This window comes from Myotis yumanensis, unplaced genomic scaffold (assembly GCF_028538775.1).
Source record: "Myotis yumanensis isolate MYYU_CA2020_CCGP unplaced genomic scaffold, mMyoYum1.0.hap1 SCAF_3, whole genome shotgun sequence".
NCBI lineage: Eukaryota > Metazoa > Chordata > Mammalia > Chiroptera > Vespertilionidae > Myotis > Myotis yumanensis.
Window position 1 is genome coordinate 210505703 of NW_027223754.1, and position 16794 is coordinate 210522496.

The 16794-nt window shown below is 54.3% G+C and overlaps 2 protein-coding genes across 4 annotated transcripts in view; one reads left to right on the forward strand and one right to left on the reverse strand.

The window, feature by feature from the left end:
* Positions 1 to 1622, forward strand: part of ACO2 (aconitase 2) — a 43259-nt gene extending 41637 nt beyond the window's left edge. The window contains exons 16-18 of the mRNA XM_070411208.1: positions 69 to 201; positions 688 to 809; positions 1148 to 1622. Coding sequence (XP_070267309.1) covers positions 69 to 201; positions 688 to 809; positions 1148 to 1282 — 390 coding nt within the window. The 3' untranslated portion in view covers positions 1283 to 1622. The remainder of the gene's footprint in view (positions 1 to 68; positions 202 to 687; positions 810 to 1147) is intronic.
* A 985-nt stretch (positions 1623 to 2607) lies between these two features.
* On the reverse strand, positions 2608 to 11288 carry POLR3H (RNA polymerase III subunit H). 3 transcript variants are annotated; one of them, XM_070411209.1, is made up of 7 exons: positions 11232 to 11288; positions 10795 to 11108; positions 7518 to 7614; positions 5845 to 5931; positions 5283 to 5346; positions 3719 to 3920; positions 2608 to 2900 (listed from the first exon to the last, which is right to left on the reverse strand). In XM_070411209.1, exons 2-7 carry the CDS (start codon positions 10933 to 10935, stop codon positions 2847 to 2849), a joined length of 645 nt encoding a protein of 214 aa, XP_070267310.1. In that variant the 5' UTR covers positions 10936 to 11108; positions 11232 to 11288; the 3' UTR covers positions 2608 to 2846. The 3 variants fall into 3 exon arrangements, with proteins under 3 accessions (XP_070267310.1, XP_070267311.1, XP_070267312.1); XM_070411210.1 differs by lacking the exon at positions 11232 to 11288 and having other exon boundaries at positions 10810 to 11191; XM_070411211.1 differs by lacking the exon at positions 11232 to 11288 and having other exon boundaries at positions 10825 to 11189.
* Positions 11289 to 16794: the final 5506 nt, after the last annotated feature.

Genomic DNA, 16794 nt, shown 5'->3' on the forward strand with positions numbered 1-16794 from the left:
CCAGAGGCAGGGTGGGCAGGGGCCAGGTCCTCCTCTTCCTCATACCTCACTCCTCCCTCTCCTGACAGAAACATGGCATCCAGTGGGTGGTGATTGGAGACGAGAACTATGGCGAGGGCTCAAGCCGGGAGCATGCGGCCCTGGAGCCTCGCCACCTTGGGGGTCGGGCCATCATCACCAAGAGCTTCGCCAGGATCCACGGTGAGCTGGAGCCAGGCCCAGCGTCGGATCTGGAGCCATGTGCCTGGTTTCTAGGCTGTGCCCATGGCTCCTGGTTTCCACACCCGCCAGCCTCTGCCCCTTCAGATTCATGTTGAGTCTGACACCCACAACTTCCAGTCTCTGGCAAGCACTGATCTTGCTTCCAGACTTACGGACCTAAACAGTTGAAATCCAGGCCACACGGCCAACAGGGTTTCTGCTGGTGAAAGTCCACCAGGAAGGCTTACAGAGACACAGCACCAGCACACACGGTAGGACCCTAGCGAGAGGCAGCGCATCGCTGGGAGTGCAGCCGACCTGGGCCTTGTAGTCACTGTCCCAGGTTGGTCCCCAGGTGGCAGGGCTAGGGTGTCTCCCAGAGCCCTGCCTGCACTTAGGAAAAGCAGTTCTCTGGCTGGGGAGGTTCCTGCAGAGAAGGGGGACAGGCCCTGCCCATGTGGACTGAACGTGCTTTCTGCCTTCCAGAAACCAACCTGAAGAAGCAGGGCCTGCTGCCCCTCACCTTCGCTGACCCAGCTGACTACAACAAGATTCACCCCGTGGACAAGCTGACCATCCAGGGCCTGAAGGACTTTGCCCCTGGCAAGGTCAGGGGGCCAGGCCGGCCATCCCATCTCTCCAAGGGCTCTCCTGAGGGGGGCCTGCAGGGGGCAGCCACCTTGCTTCCCTTCCTATACCTGGCCCCACCTGCACCTCTTCCCATGAGCCTTTGTTGCAGCTGGAAGGGCTCTTAAATTCTCCAGGCAATCCCCAGAGAGCAGGAGTTGTATTATTCAGGTCTTACCACTGCCTCAGCCCAGACCTGGCCTAGGACTTGGTTCACCTGTTGGCACCCAAGGCCCCAGGCGGTGCCCTGCCCCTCCAGCAGAACCCAGGGCCATGTGCCTAAGAGCCATTCCACCCACACCCGCCTCCTCTCTTGCAGCCCCTGACATGCATCATCAAGCACCCCAACGGCTCCCAGGAGACCATCCTCCTGAACCACACCTTCAACGAGGGCCAGATCGAGTGGTTCCGCGCAGGCAGTGCCCTCAACAGGATGAAGGAGCTGCAGCAGTAGGTCCCGCCCCACCTCAGACTCCGCTCGCGTCTCCGTGGGGTGCTGCATGTCACCAGAAGCAGATCTGACCCACGCGGGCTTCCTGCACGGAGAAGGCATGGCCAGGCCTCCTGCCCGCCTCCCTCAGCCCACGGACAGCCCATGGTTGGAGGGTTGTTAACCTGCCTTCCCGTTTTTCGTTTGGTTCAGATCTTGAGCACCTCCATGCAGCTGTATTTATTTTTGATGACAAGACTCCGATGTAAAGTTTTTCTGTCTGATCATTTCACTGGTGGCTGAAGGATTTTAAAGAACCTTTTAATCTTACAAGGAAAATAAGAACCCACATTCAGTGACTGTTCCTGTGTGAGTGGTGGTGTCTGTGCTGTTACCAACTCCAGGGTTTGGGGGGCTCTTTTCACCAAAGTTGGTGGAGGCCCTCAGTAATCAGCCACAGCTGGACCGGTCACAGCAGTGAAGCAGACCCCCCCTTCTCCTTCCTTCCCCGGTGGGCCTCCCGGGGAAAGCCCTTCCCCTCCGATGCAGCTAAAACCAGGGCCCTCGAGGCACCTGCCAGACTCCGGTACCACTACCTCCCCTTCCACTGGGCCTTCAGTCCTCCAGACACAAGTGGACACAGGCCGCCCTGTCCAAGGTCACGGCTTGTCCATCCACACTCCTGGCCCTCGGCAGGAGGCAGTGGCAGGCACCTATTCCACAGCTGCTCCTCCCCCTGGAGCCACACCCATTGGCACTACCCACACCTCCGGTGCATTTGTGGGCCAAAAGGGCAAGGGCAGGGGCCCTTCACCTAGATTTACTACAAAACCAGTGTCCTGGCCCCAGAAGTAGGTGAACGTGGCAGAGCCATTCTGAATAAACATGCCAGGATCTGGGGGCTGCAGCAGACCCACATGGTGTTCCTGTTGTGGCCATGGTCTAAGAGTGACAGCTGTCCCCAAGCTTCCTGCTATACAGATGGGAGGAAGGGCCATGACACAGCTGGTCACCAGTCCTCACCTGGAGCCAGCAAAGCCCATGGCCTCCACCTTCCACGTTAGTGGGAAGGAAGGTGCTTGTCCCTTAATCCTCACTCTTCTCAGCAACTGATGGCTCCACGGCCCGGGCAGCTACCCCGGGCCGGCCTCTCACTCCCTGTGTGACCTTAGGGAGCCACCAAGCTCAACCGGCCCAACGCCTGGCCTGCGGCAGCCTGGATCTCAGCCCCCAACCCTGCCATGTGTGGGGGGCTGTCTCCACAAGTGATTTGAAGAGGAAGGACATGCTGTCCCAGCTGTGGCAACTCGGGGACCTCAGGTCGTACAGCAGCCAGTGAGACAGGTGGCTCCTCAGCTGACGTTGCCATTGTTTATTCAATAAAGTCTCTGTCCCTGAGAGCGGGACTTCTGGGAAGAGGAGCAAGGCCAGGATGGCAGGGAGGCGACGAGCTGGCAGGGCACTCCTGGCCCCACCAGCAGCTTCTACCGCAGACTGCCCCTCGGCATCTGGGCTGCTGCTGTCTTCAGGCATCTTCGAGGCTGGGGTAGGGCCTGTGGACTGGGCTGGTCCACGTCCAGCACCAGGGCTAGCTGCTCGTCCACCAGGAGAGGAGGCCCAGGCCCGGCTCACTAATGGATCCCTGCGGGGGGAGAGAACAGGCACATTTCATCTACCTTCAGGGCTTGAGCCAACTCAGGAGGCAAAAGGAGCCCTTTGTTCAGGGTACCCAGCAGGCCCAGTGCTCCCAGCTGGCACATGGGCACACACAGCCAGACTCCCCTCCTGCCCCAACTTGTAAGGACACTGCCCTGGCCCCAAGGCCTTGGGGTAAGATACCCTTCCTCGTCCCCAGGCCCATCCAGAAGCACCGCAGGTGAGTGGTGAGCGTGCCCTCCCGAGCCACCTGCGGTCTCTCCTGCCAGAAAGGCCTGGTGACCTTGAGCCCCAGCAGCCAAATACGTGCAGGAGGATGCCCGGGGCCACCTGCGTTTCTGACAGACACAGCTGCCAACCTGGGGCTGACGTGACACCAGACGGCCCCGAAACCCACTTTTTCACTGAGTTCATGAGGGTAAAAGGCAAAATGAACCCGTCAGCTCTGGTGGGTCACAGCTTCCCTGTCACCTCAGGCCCGTGGGGTCTGGTGTGGGAGCAGCCCTGAGGGTCACCCTCCCTGAAGCCCTACCATACTCTTGAGACTGACTCCTCCCAAGGCCCCTCCTTGGTTCTTCCATTATCAGTGGCCTTGTCATCGGGCTCGGCTGTCCCTCGCACCGCATGGCCTGCAACTCCGCACAAGGGCTACGGCCCAGCCACAGAAACCCAGCTCCCAGGGAGACATGACTGCACTCTGACCTGCTGGGGGAGGGGCTCCAGGAGCGGGACCCAAGTCACTACGCAAAGAAGCGGCTCCCACACCACGGCCCCAGGGTTTCGGCAGCACATGCGACATCTCACCACAAGTGTGTACGGGGCCTCCTTCTTTGGCGGCTCCTCACTGGTAGAGGCCACCTCGGCGGAGCTGGGCCCGGTGGGGGACGTGTCCACAAAGCTCTCATCCACCACCCGGAAGCGGATCTCCTCGCCGGTGTCCATGTACAGGTCGTGTGCTCCTTCCTCCGTCTCATACTCCCACACCCACACCTGCTCTGCATCGTCGCTGGGCGGGGTGCAGGTCAAGGCAACAACTGGAGGAGTTCCTGAGGGTTGGGGGTTCCTCCCACAGAACCTCCCCCCCTCCCCCGAAAATCCAATCCCAGATTGAGTTCACTCTGGCTGGCAGGCCCATGAGCAAGTGGTGAGGTCTGGGCCCGAGGAGAGGAGCAGGAGCAGGCTGGGAACTCGGGGGCGCCCACCAGGCACCCACAGGCTCTGCAGGTCATCAAAGCAAGAAGGAGGCTTGAGAGCGGAGTTGGAGTTTGCCTCTCAAGCGGGAATGGCCATGGCCAGCTGCTGCCTGGGGTCCCCCTGCCGGGTCCAACTCGGCCTGTGCATCCTCTGAGGCCAACTGCCAAGTGCAGAATCAGCCCCACCACCCACCAGCTGTGACCGGGGGTCAGGCCCCCTCTCAGGGTCTCCATCTATAAAATGGGGGCTGCAGCAAGGCCCCCCTCACAGGCTGTGGTAAAGAGGTAAACACACTGGTCAGCCCTGTGTTAGCTAAGCTGTCCTGTGTTCTGTGCACCTTGCGAGTCCACACCCCTTTCCATTCACACCCCTCCATCCGCACCTAGGACACTGACCAGGCAGTGCAAGGGGTTGGTGGTGGGAGGTCAGGTGCCCGAGGGCCCACAGCTGGCGAGAGCACCAGCAGGACTGGGTCAGGTTTTCTGACAAATTCTGGAATCACACACAGACCTTGACCCTGGCCCTGCCAGAGCTCTGCTGAACCAGGGAAGGCAGCCGGTTCTCCCAAAGGAGCCCACACTGGAGCCACACTGCCCTCTAGTGGCAGCTAGTGGTCCTGCCTCTCCTGTGCCAGGTCCTGCACTGGGCATCATGGGCACAGTCATGACAGGATGGGGTCCCTCCCAGTGAGCAGTGGGGTCCCTTCAGTGAGGATGCACAGAAACAGACACCTGCAGTGCAGCAGGCGAGGGCTGGGACAGGGACAACAGGGGAGACCAGCAGAGGGCAACCACCCAGCCAGGACCCTCGGTCAAGCCCTCACGTGCAGGCTGATGCTGCCACTTACAGACCAGAGGAGGGGAGAGGAGCCAGTCAGGGCAAAGCTCTCAAGGGAAATCATCTTTGAGATGATTCTTGCAGGGACGACCTAAGCCAAGTGCACCGGAAGTGGCAGTATCCTGCCTACAACCCACAGAGCCAGGACGGGCAGCCCAGACAGGCACAGGCATGGGGCACCATGGTCAGTGCGGAAGCACAGGCAGGTCGGTGCTTCCAGAACACAAGCACAGCCGGCAGGTGGGCAGAGGCCGGCAGCTGCAGATCCCAAGACCCAGCCACACCCTGGAGTGAGGACTGTCTTTCAGAGGCCCGAGCTTTAACGCTGGGAGGATACAACTTGGCTGGCTGCTGCAGTGACTCGGGGGGGATGAGGATGTCCTCGAAGAACCCTAGAGAGACTGGAAGGGACAGCCAGGGACAGGGGCTTACCATGGACAGGTCAACACTGAGGGGTCTGCAAACTCAGGAGGCAAGCCCCTTACCGTGTGCTGCCTATGGGGCAGATGTCATCATGGAAATCTGCCCGCCCCACCTCGGAGTCCCACGTGGGCCTCTGCCTATACCATCACACACCCTGAGCAGCCACCACAACCTGAGGTGGACACCACACACGACATGGACCAGTGCTGACCACCCTGAGTCACCTCCGCCCGCTCCAGGACCCCCTGAGGTCCGGCCTCATGGTGAAGCTCATAGCGCTGGGGTGTGAACGCAAGAGGGGGCTGAATATTCTTGCTCACCCCAGGAGATCCTGCTTCTATATCTGACCCTCCCCTGACCACAGGGCCCAGCACAGAAGCTCAAGGGAGGCCATCTGGCCTGGCCACTGCCCCAGCCACTGTCCCCCCCCTTCCCGTGCTCCCAGGTGTCGTCTGAGGAGTCAGGGCCGCCATTACCGTGCACTCCCTCGGGGCTGCAGCCTTTAATCTTTCCAATCAGGATCTCGTCCAGGAACGGATGGAACACCACATAGCGGAAATGAACTGGAAAGAGAGCATGTCAGTGACGAGCAGGCACATGAGGAATGGCTGCTTCAACCAGGGCGGCCCCCATTCGCCAGCAACTGACTTGGAGGCCCCGTAGCTGCTCCAGGAGCCTGCCCAGCTGTCCACTCAGGAGTCCCCCTGTGGGCCCGCACCCCGCAGCTGAGTCAGAGGGACCCTCACGCCGTCCCGTGCAAGGTCCCCTGCTTGGGCCTCATAAGAGGCCAGCAGCAGTGGCCCCGGACCTGAGAGCTGGCTCCCAAACCCATCAGATGAGTCACACCTGAGTCCCTCTAGTGGCAGCCGATTCTGGGCCAATGACAACAAAGTCAATTCCAACCTTCCTCCAGGCTCTTCTTTAAGTTCTAAAAGGGCAGAAACACCTGGCAAAGGCTCCCCCTGACTGGTGAAGTGTGCCCCAGGCACAGCTCTGACCTGAAATGCTACAAGTGCCCTGAGATTAAGGAAGGGGACAGAGCTGATAACCTTGCATGCATGCTCCTGTGGGTCCTCGTGCCCTGTCCTAGGAGGCCCCCATTCGCCGGACTGCAAGCCAGGGCCTGGCAGAAGCCATCACCTTGCCACTCCTGCCCCCGCTTAAAGCACTGAAGGGGGGGTGGGGTGGGGGGAGCATCCACACTGGCCTGAACACCCAGGGCTAAAATGTAAGCATGAGGCTGCCCCCTGCTGGCCATTGAGTGATTATCTCAATCTCACCGTGTCAGCTGTCATACTATTGCCCAGAGAGGCTGGGTCACCTGCCCAGAGTCACACAGCTATTCTGCCTTGTTCTGCCATGGGGAGACTCCACGTCTTTCTGGACCACCAGACAGGGCCATGTGGTTGAACCTGCCTTCCTCAGACAGGTTTAATCCTGAACACAGGCTTCTGCCACCAGCACCCTCAGCTGCCAAGGGACAGCAAGGCCCACGTGCCCCCAACTCCCTGCCAGGCTGCCTCCTTGAGGCTCCATGGGGCAGGAAGGCTTGGGGGAAGGAGAGGAGGCAGCAGGCAACCCCTCCCTGTGTGGGAGGAGGCACACGGACATCTAAGCCATCATGAAGATTTATGGTCCTCATCTGACCTCACGGAGAGCAAATGAGGGCACCCTCGGGATGGAAAAACCCCGTCCCCGACATGACACAACATCAGTTCAGCTCACTAAATCCCCAGGGAGCCTCTACCAAGCCTGTGCCAGGCTGGCTTGGGCACTGAACTTATGGGGGGGGGGGGCAGGACAATACGATCCTGTGCCCAGGGAGCCCCATCTGGAGCAACCACATCCAAAAGCACATGGTGAACCACCCGAGGCAACAGATGACTGGGAACACTGCGGCCTACTGTGCGATGGATGGTATCCGCCTCAAAGGCTTAAGTGCTGACACATGCTCCAACATGGATTACCCTCGAGGCCTTGAGAATTTCTTACAGATGCGGAAACTGAGGCCCAGAGAGAAGAGTCTGCCCACCAGTCAATTCCTGGCAGTCAGGACTAGGCCCCAGGTCTCCCAACCCCAGACCAGGACTCCCACCCCCGAAAGCCGAGCCTCAGGAGAGCCAATGCCCCAGGAGAAGAGGGTACCCACCTTTGGTGTGCGACGCACCATCCCCGGGAAACACGTAGGCATCCTCCAGCTTGGTGATGTCGAACAGACAGATGCAGAGTCCCACGTTGTACACGACCTATGTGCACCAATGTACACACACACACACACACACACACACACACTCAATGACCCGAGGCCCAGCTCCAGGCCGTGTCTTTTGAGGCCCACCACCTCAAGGCAGGTATAATCACCCCGTTTTACAGCTGGAGACGAGTTGGGTCCTGCCTACAGTAAGTACAGATACGGAACCTCAGAAGGAGGGGGAGCTCTGGGAAGAACAGGCCTTTGGAGACAAGGCAGATCCAGGTTACAACGCCAGCTCCACCCTGTGGGACCTCCAAGGTCATCTCTGAGCCTTGGTTCCCCGTCTGCGAAAATGGATATACCAGGTTGCAGGCTTGTGAAATAGAGAGAGAGAATGGATGGGAAACCCCTACCCAGTACCTGGCTCACATGCTAGAAATAATAACACTCAATCAAGGATCACTATTATCACCAGTAGGGATAGTGGTAGGGGAACCCCTGGTTAAACCTACACTTCCCAAGGTCCCCACGTCCGTGCTAGAGCTCACGGCTCAGTGACCATCAGAACCACAACTCATCTCCGTTCTGCTCACAACGTCTCAGATACACAGACAAGGCCACAGGGACTGAGGCTGGCAGAGTGACACGTGGCCAAGGTCCCAAGACTGGGCAGAGAACATCCCATGCCCATTCCCACCCCACGGTGCTCCGAACAACTGGCCGCTTGCTTGGTGTCTGCTAATCTGCCACCAGCATCATCACCTCCCAATGAGAGGACGGTTCAAGGATTAGCAAGAAGCTCAGAGAACTCAGAGTCCTGGCCAGGCCTCACCCCGGTGAGGCAAAGTCCAGCACAAGCTCTATGCCCTCAGCTAGACCATGAACCTCTCTGTTTGGCCTCCTCTCAAATGACTCAATGATTCAAATATAGAGCCTTAGCCAGTCTGGCTCAGTGATAGTGTTGGCCTGAGGACTGAAGGGTCCGGGTTCGAGTGCGGTCAAGGGCACATGTCTGGGTGTGGGCTCGATCCCCAGTAGGGGGGCATGCAGGAGGCAGCCGATCAATGATTCTCTCTCAACATTGATGTTTCTATCTCCCTCTCCCTTCCTCTCTGAAATCAATAAAAATATATTTAAATATATATTTAAATATATATATATATATATATATATATATACACTTTCAACAATAAAGAATTTTTTTAAGTGCATATATATATATATATATATATGAATATAAAGACTTGTCTGACCCTGGCTGGTGTGGCTCAGTTGGTTGAGTGCTGTGCCATGCACCTAAAGGTTACCGGTTCAATTCCCAGTCAGGGCACATGCCTGGGTTGCAAGCTGGACCCCAGTAGGGGACATGCAATCAATGCTTCTCTCTCATAATGATGTTTCTCTCTCTCCCTTCCTCTATCTCTAAAAATCAAAAAAACATATTTAAAAAACAGAAAGAGAGACTTGTCTCAACAGGTCACTAAAGGACCCATGCCACAAAGGGACTACGTTCCATTCTTGGGCTTTGCACACCTGCTCTCCACGATGATCGCACTTCATCCCCCACAGGCCAGGCCCCTGGTTTTCTACATCACAAAGTAACCAGAAGCCATCCACCAGGACTCCATGAGTTCTCACCACCACCACCAACTCCCTAGATGTGCACACCCCTTCTGTGAGCGCAGCCTCTATGGAAGGGACTTGCTTTCTGTCTAAGGCCAGCCAGTCTTCCCCTGGCTGGCTCCTCCCCACCTGCTGTTCCACAGATGAACACCAATATCCCATGAAGTCCTACAGGCCCTGTGCGGGCTGGCCGCTGCCCAGGCCATACCAGCCTCCTCCACGCCATGAAGGTACAATATTCCCTGCAAAGGTCACATGCTGTTTCCTCTTTCTGCACAGCTCTCCTCTGGGGCAGCCCCTCTCCCCACAGAAAACGAATCCTCTAGTTAGCTCCTGCTCTCCCTAACAAAGCAGCTTGTCTCCCTCACTGGAGAAGTTCCTTTCTTCCACAGGCTGCGAATACCAGTCCTTCATAGCCTTTTCCTCAACTTGTCATCACACTCCACTGTGGGATCCTCTCATTCAGGGCAGAACCTTGTCTGTGTCATTCATTCAATCAACAGACAATTATGGGACATCTGCTCTATGCCAGACTCTGCCTAATATGGGGGAGATACTGGGGAGAGAACGCAGACAGACAAAGGTCCCTGCTCTCATGCAGAGGAAAAGAGAGAAACCGTAACCCACTAAACAAATAAGAAAATAGAGCATAGAAATTAAAGTGCTAAGAAGGAAGGAGTGACATGTCACAGAGTCACTGAGGAGGGAGGGTTACTCCAGAAAAGGCAGTAACTTTCTGGCGAGCTGGCACTAAGGCACGTAGGCCTGGCACACAGAAGGTGCACATACATATTTTTGCAAGAATTAATGGATAGCCCTGGCCGGTTTTGCTCAGTGGATAGAGCATCGGCCTGCGGGCTGAAGGGTGCCAGGTTCGATTCTGGCCAAGGGCACATGCCTGGGTTGTGGGCTCGATCCCCAGTGTGTGGCATGCAGGAGGCAGCTGATCAATGATTCTCTCTCATTGATGTTTCTATCTCTCTCTCTCTCTCCCTTCCTCTCTGAAATCAATAAAAGTATTAATAATAATAATAATAAATTAATGCATAAACTTCCTGACCATCCATCTTCACAAAAACAATGCATGGTTGGACAGAAATTATTTCTTTAAAAAAAAAAATACATTTTTATTGATTTCAGAGATGAAGGGAGAGGGAGAGAGAGAGAAACATCAATGATGAATCACTGACTGGCTGCCTCCTTCACGCGCCCCACTGGGGATGGAGATCACAACCCGGGCATGTGCCCTGACCGGGAATCCACCGGTGACCTCCTGGTTCACAGGTCGATGCTCAACCACTGAGCTATACCGCCGGGGCAGCAACTATTATTTCGATTTTACAAAAGGAACCCGCGGCCCAGAGTGTGAACCCAAGATTGCAAAGTAACTTGGGAAGTGTGGCATCTCGCACTTCGCAGTTACAGGGGCCTTTCTCGAACCAGACTTCCTTTTGGTTCCCTCCGACATCCTTGTGGGAGAAGGACTGCCACGCACAGGTGAGAAAATGGAGTTCTAAGAGAAGCTTCTTGCCCAAGGCCAGAGTCTGGCATGGGCACGCGGGTGGGCAGTGCGGGCCTCCCGCGCCTGGGCTCACGCGCGACCCCGTACCTTGTTGCCCAGTACCTTGTGGCCCAGTACCTTGTTGGCCAACTTCTTATTCAGTTCCTCGGCAATGGAGTCGTTGAGCTTCCTCTCAAACTGCCACGGGGGGATCCGCACAGTGTCCACCATCTCCACCAAGACGAACATCCTGGCCTGCGCTGCGGGCTCTGGGAACGGGAGGGTCAGTCGCGCACCTGGGCCTGGGGCTGTGGGGTTCCCGAGCCCCTTCCGTGCGGTCCCAGGCGCTGCGACAAGCCTCCGGCGGGCAATATGGCCGTGCGGTGGGGGCTGCGGTGTCCCGTGCGGAGCATGTTCCGCTACTGCAAAGGGAGAAAACAGGCTCAGCGCGAGGGGAACTCTTCCCGACGTGAAGTGAGCGTGCTCGCGCCGCGCCGCCCCGACTCCCAACCACACGCCACGCGCCGCCGCCACGCACCACGCACCCACACGCAGCCGGCGGTCGCACGACTTCAGGCGAGATTCCGAATCCTATGGCTTCCGGAAAACCGACCAATAAGAAGCCTGTGCCCGCCCCTCGACGTGGAGCGGCGCTGCCTACTGGCTCCTTCGCAGAGCGGGGTGAGGCGGGGCCTAGATGGGATGGGGCGGGGCCTATACCGCCTTCCCCCACACTGAACTGTCAACCCTTGCACCACGCTGTCTGGTTGCTAGGCGATCTCAGTGCAACCAGTCAGCTCGTGCCAGTGCCACACTCTCCTTGCTGGTCTCAGGCTGTCTTCTGCTCTGTAGCCAGAGTGGTCCCTTCAAAACGCAAACACAATATACTACTTTTAGACCCTTCAGAACTCTGGACACGGGGAGAATAGACTGGAAAGAGACAGGCAGGACCGTTCTGGGGTGATAGAAAATATGTGTCTTGCCCTAGCCGGTTTGGCTCAGTGGATAGAGCGTTGGCCTGCGGACTGAAGGGTCCAGGGTTCAATTCCGGTCAAGGGCACATGCCCGGATTGCGGGCTAGATCCCCAGTACAGGATGTGCAGGAGGCAGCAGATCAATGGTTCTCTCTCATCATTGATGTTTCTAACTCTCTCTCCCTCTCCCTTCCTCTCTGAAATCATTAAAGAAAAAGAAAGAAATGATGTGTCTTCTTTTAGGTGGTGATTATACAGATGTATACAATTCTCAAAACTCATGGAACTCAACACTTAGGATCTTTGCATTTATTATAGGCTGATTACATCTCAATTGAAAAGTGGTAATACGTTAGGACCAAAAAACCACCTCAGAGCTTCTCACTGGACTAATAATAAAGTCCAAACCCTTATGGTAGCTCACAAGGCCCTAATGGATCTTCTTGCTCACACCCACACCTCCACCTTCTCTTTCCCCCATATTCCAGTCTCCTTCATCTTGATCTGATAGCTAACTTGGGCTTGGGCTAAGAGAATTCAATAACTTGTCCAAAATCAGGGGCTGTTAAGTCTAAACCTCTTCAGGGGTGAGGAACCTTTTTTCTGTCAAGGACCCTTTGGATATTTACAAAAGTATCAACTTAAAAATCAGCCATTTATTTTGGTCAAACATTTAATTAACTCACCCCTAATGCCTTGGCAGGGCCAAACCAAATTATTTTGAGGGCCTTCTACGGCCTGAGGGCCAGATGTTCCCACTCCTGCTCTATACTATACTGCCTCTAAGGTTGGTAGGTTGTGAAAATAGACTGTAGTGTGTTTTAACCAAATAAAAATTTGAGAACTTACAAAGAGCCTTGGGGTAGGTGACAGGCGCACTCAGAAATGCATGATACGTTAATTTGCTGATTTTACACATATAGAGCTCTCTCTATGAGACGGGCGGCAGTGGCACTGAATTTGACCTTCCCTGCATCCATATTTTTATTTATAGGTCTGTCTGCCTCTCCTAGGATTTGAGCTACTTGAAGGCAGGGGGAAATGCTACTTCTGCTTTTCCCTACCATCTTTCCTAGGAGGCATTCAGTAAAAGTGTTTAGGAGATCATATTATTTCTCTCAAATCTTCCCTCTTCATCCTATTCCCACAGCTACTGCCCTGGTTCAGGCCTCTTCATTGTTCCACATACCCAGCTCCCAGCCTTATTCTCTCCTGCAAGAAGCTGCCACGTCACAAACGCCTTCCCTCATGAATACCCTTTACCCACACAGAAACGTCTGGCTTGAACCCAGCCTTCCTCTCCAACCTCACCTCCCTCCTGTTCTCCAGCCCCAAGATGGACCCATTTCTTTTATAGCCCTGCCTCCATCACGTCTTTACCTGCAAAACTTTTATTCATCCATTAAAACCCAGGCCCTGGCCAGGGAGCTCAGTTGGTTAGAGTGTTGTCCTGAATCACCACGGTGGTGGGTTTGATCGCCGGTCAGGGCACATACGAGAATCAACCGATGAATGCGTAACTAAGCGGAATAACAAACAGATGTTTCTTCCTCTCTATCTGTCTCTGTCTCTCTCTCTCTCCCCCAAAACAAAAACAAAAACGAATGCAATGCCTTTCTCATTCATTCATTCTTTCAAAACTACTGTCTAGCTGTTGGAGATCTAATGGGAAAGAACTAGGCCCCTGGCCCAACTTCAGCTCAGAGGGGTTGGAGGGAGAACAGAGAAAGAGAATTTGATGCTCTCAGAAAATCAGAAGTATTTTAGCTGATTTATAGGAAGATGAGAACTGGTGAGATTAGAGACCTAGACATGGTCCAGATCACAAGGGCCTTATCATTATACTATTAACTTTTATTTATTTTTAAAAAATATATTTTATTGATTTTTTACAGAGAGAAAGGGAGAGGGATAGAGAGTTAGAAACATCCATGACAGAGAAACATCGATCAGCTGCCTCCTGCACACTCCCCACTGGGGATGTGCCCGCAACCAAGGTACATGCCCTTGACCAAAATCGAACCTGGGACTCTTCAGTCCACAGGCCGACGCTCTATCCACTGATCCAAACTGGTCAGGGCAACATACTATTAACTTTTAATCCTCACAACAGTCTAAAAGGTCGAGGTTGTTATTATTATCATTACTAATTTATCTGTCATTTCTCATTCTCCTTTATGTCATTATCTCATTTTGCCTCAGCTAAGGCAGAGAGGTTAAGTAGCTCTTTAAGGTCACAGAACTGATGAATTACAGAGCTGGGATTCAGGCTCCAGAGCCCGCTATCCTAACCACTGGGCTGTTCTTCTAGGGCAGGGGTGGGCAACCTTTTTGTGAGTGCGTGCCAAAACCAGCAAACTCTCTGACTCAAAATTCTTCTGCGTGCCAACCCTAATTTTTGAGAACATGTTACGCCTACTTGATATCTCTTAAGGTGTACATATGTGAAGAACCTTGAAGAAATAATGAAATTCATTTGAGTGACAAAAACACAGTATATGATGATGAAAAATACATTTATTTTTTTAATGTATACATGTACACTGATAGTCCGACAGAAAACTTTATGACTCCGTTTGATATTATCAGTGGGATTTTTGCTGCTGCATCACTGATGACAGAGATTTTACATCAGGTTTATATTTCGTGACCTTCAGAGATATGCACGAGCTACTACTTTTATCCGTCAGGCTACTCCTATAACGAGACTTAACAAAATTCATCCCTGAGAACAAAGATTCACAAGCGTATGTGGATGAAACCAAAACACTGGTCGGATCTAGGAAGGCAGGGAGAGTTAAGGCAGAGGCATAGAAATTGCTCTTCCCCTCTCTCATCAATCCATGTCTATGGTCTTTAAGATAACTTGTTATGTAAAATTATTTATTTATCTAAGATGCACCTATACTGAATTTATCTGAAAAATAAAAAAGTTGATATTAAGAAAAAAATTGTAAATGGAAGATTATAAGAGAGGGTTTCGCATGCCAGCAAAAGTTACTGGTGTGCCATGCGTGCCAGGGGTTGCCCACCCCTGTTCTATTACATTAGCCAGAGGGCAGCAAAGGGAAGCCTTAGAAGGTTAGAACAGCCCTAGCCAGTTTGGCTCAGTGGATAGAGTGTTGGCCTGCAAAATGAAAGGTCCCAGGTTCGATTCTGATCAAGGGCACATGCCCAGGTTGCAGGCTCGATCCCCAGTAGGGCATGTGCAGGAGACAGCTGATCAATGATTTTCTCATCATTGATGTTTCTATCTCTCTCTCTCTCTTTTCCTCTCTGAAATCAATATATATATACATACATACACACACATACACACACACACATACACACACATACACACAAACACTAGGGGCCCAGTGCATGAATTCGTTTACCTTGAAAGGAACTGTGGGCCACAAGGCTGCGGTAGGCACAAGAGCAGGTCTTGACCCATCTTCCACACCCCTGCCCAGCCCCTCCCACCATGGCCCCCGGGCCCCTGTCTGCTGGCAGCCCCACTCCCACGCACTGAAGGTGCTGGCCCTGCTTGCACCCGCTAACTGTGCAGAGCGATTGGGGCCGGCGCCAGTAGCAGGTGCGAGTGGAGCTGCTGCCTCGATTGCCTCTCAGGAGCAGGGGGAGGTGGAGAAGCCCTCAGGGGTGATCAGGGCCAGCAGCCGCCGCTCCCACCCGCTGATGGCGCCAAGTGATCAGGACCAGCACCGGGCACCGGCAGTGGGTGCAAGTGGTGGCTCTGGCGCCAGCTGCAGGTGCAAGCGGGGCCAGTCCTGGCAGTGGGTGCAAGCGGCCGCTCTGGCGCTGGCAGTGGGTGTGAGTGCCAGGTGGGACTGCAGTGCACAGAAGCAAAGAATTTTCAGTAACCACCAGAGGCCTGCCCCGATGACAGCGGCTGACACACCCCCTTGGTCTGGCGCCTCCACTCACCTGCTCCACCATCCCGCTGTGGCCAATGCCCTCCATGTTCTGCACACGCCCCCTGGTGGTCCGCGCACGTCATAGCGACTGGTTGTTCAGTTGTTCTGGTTGTTCCACTGTTCAGTCTATTTGCATATTAGCCTTTTATTATATAGGATATGTTATATATTAAAAAAGGTTAGAACAGGTAAATGACACAGCAACACATCAGCTGGATGGACGGTGGATGGGAAGGGGCTGGGGTGGAGACAAGAAGACCAGGGAGGAAGTTATTGGGTGACTCCTATAAGAGAAGGCTCCTGGCAAGGTTGGTAGCCCTGAAGAGTGAAGTTGGGCAGAGTCCAGAGGTCTTCAGGGCGTGGTCTCATCCATAAGGTGAATGACCTGGGGACAGAAGTGGGGGAGCCAATCCCTGAGGGCTTTAGCCACTAGCTCGGGGGGAGGCTTTCATAGAGATGGGAAACTGGAGGAGGGCCAGGCTGGGGATGGGGCAGGGCAGGCATGGCCGACGCCAGTGTTCTGGGTTCCCAGGCTTCTTTCATGGTGTTCGGCTCACAGGACTGTAACAGTGATTTGTTGGCACGCTTGGCTTCCTCATTAGTAAAAAACAGGGACCAGCTTCTTTATTAATTCTCCGCATCATTCCATGGAAGATTGGAGGTGGTTTACAAAAACGCACAAAGACTCAGTCTGCAAGGTCCTGGCCAGCAGAGGACTTCTTTGTCATGTCCCTCCACATCCTCTGGGCCTAATTCTGTGCCTGGCACATGGTCAGCGCTTGTAACTCTGTGTTATTTGCGTGAACAAAAGGGTAGCCAAGTAATTGCTAAGAGTGTAGAATGAGGGAGAAGTACGGTGGGAAACTAATCCAGGAGGCGGAGGAGAGCCCGGCGTGAGGTTTGGGGCCGGAGTTCCCACGCTGGCGCTCGCTGAGCAATCGTGCGGGAACCGATGAGCCTCTCAGCACCGCAGTTGCCTCTGCAAAATGGAGACAATAACAGAACTGACCTCAAATAACTGCCCATCGCTGGGGGGCCGGGTAAAAACATATACAGGGTATCAGAGAACGAAATAATATGAAGCCATAAAAAAGGATGAGAACGCTCTCTGTGTATTGATATAGAATGATATTCAGAATATATTAAGTATTAAAAATAGCCAGGCACCCAGCAGCGTGTATGGGATGTAACCACTTGTGTCAAAAAGGGAGAAAAAT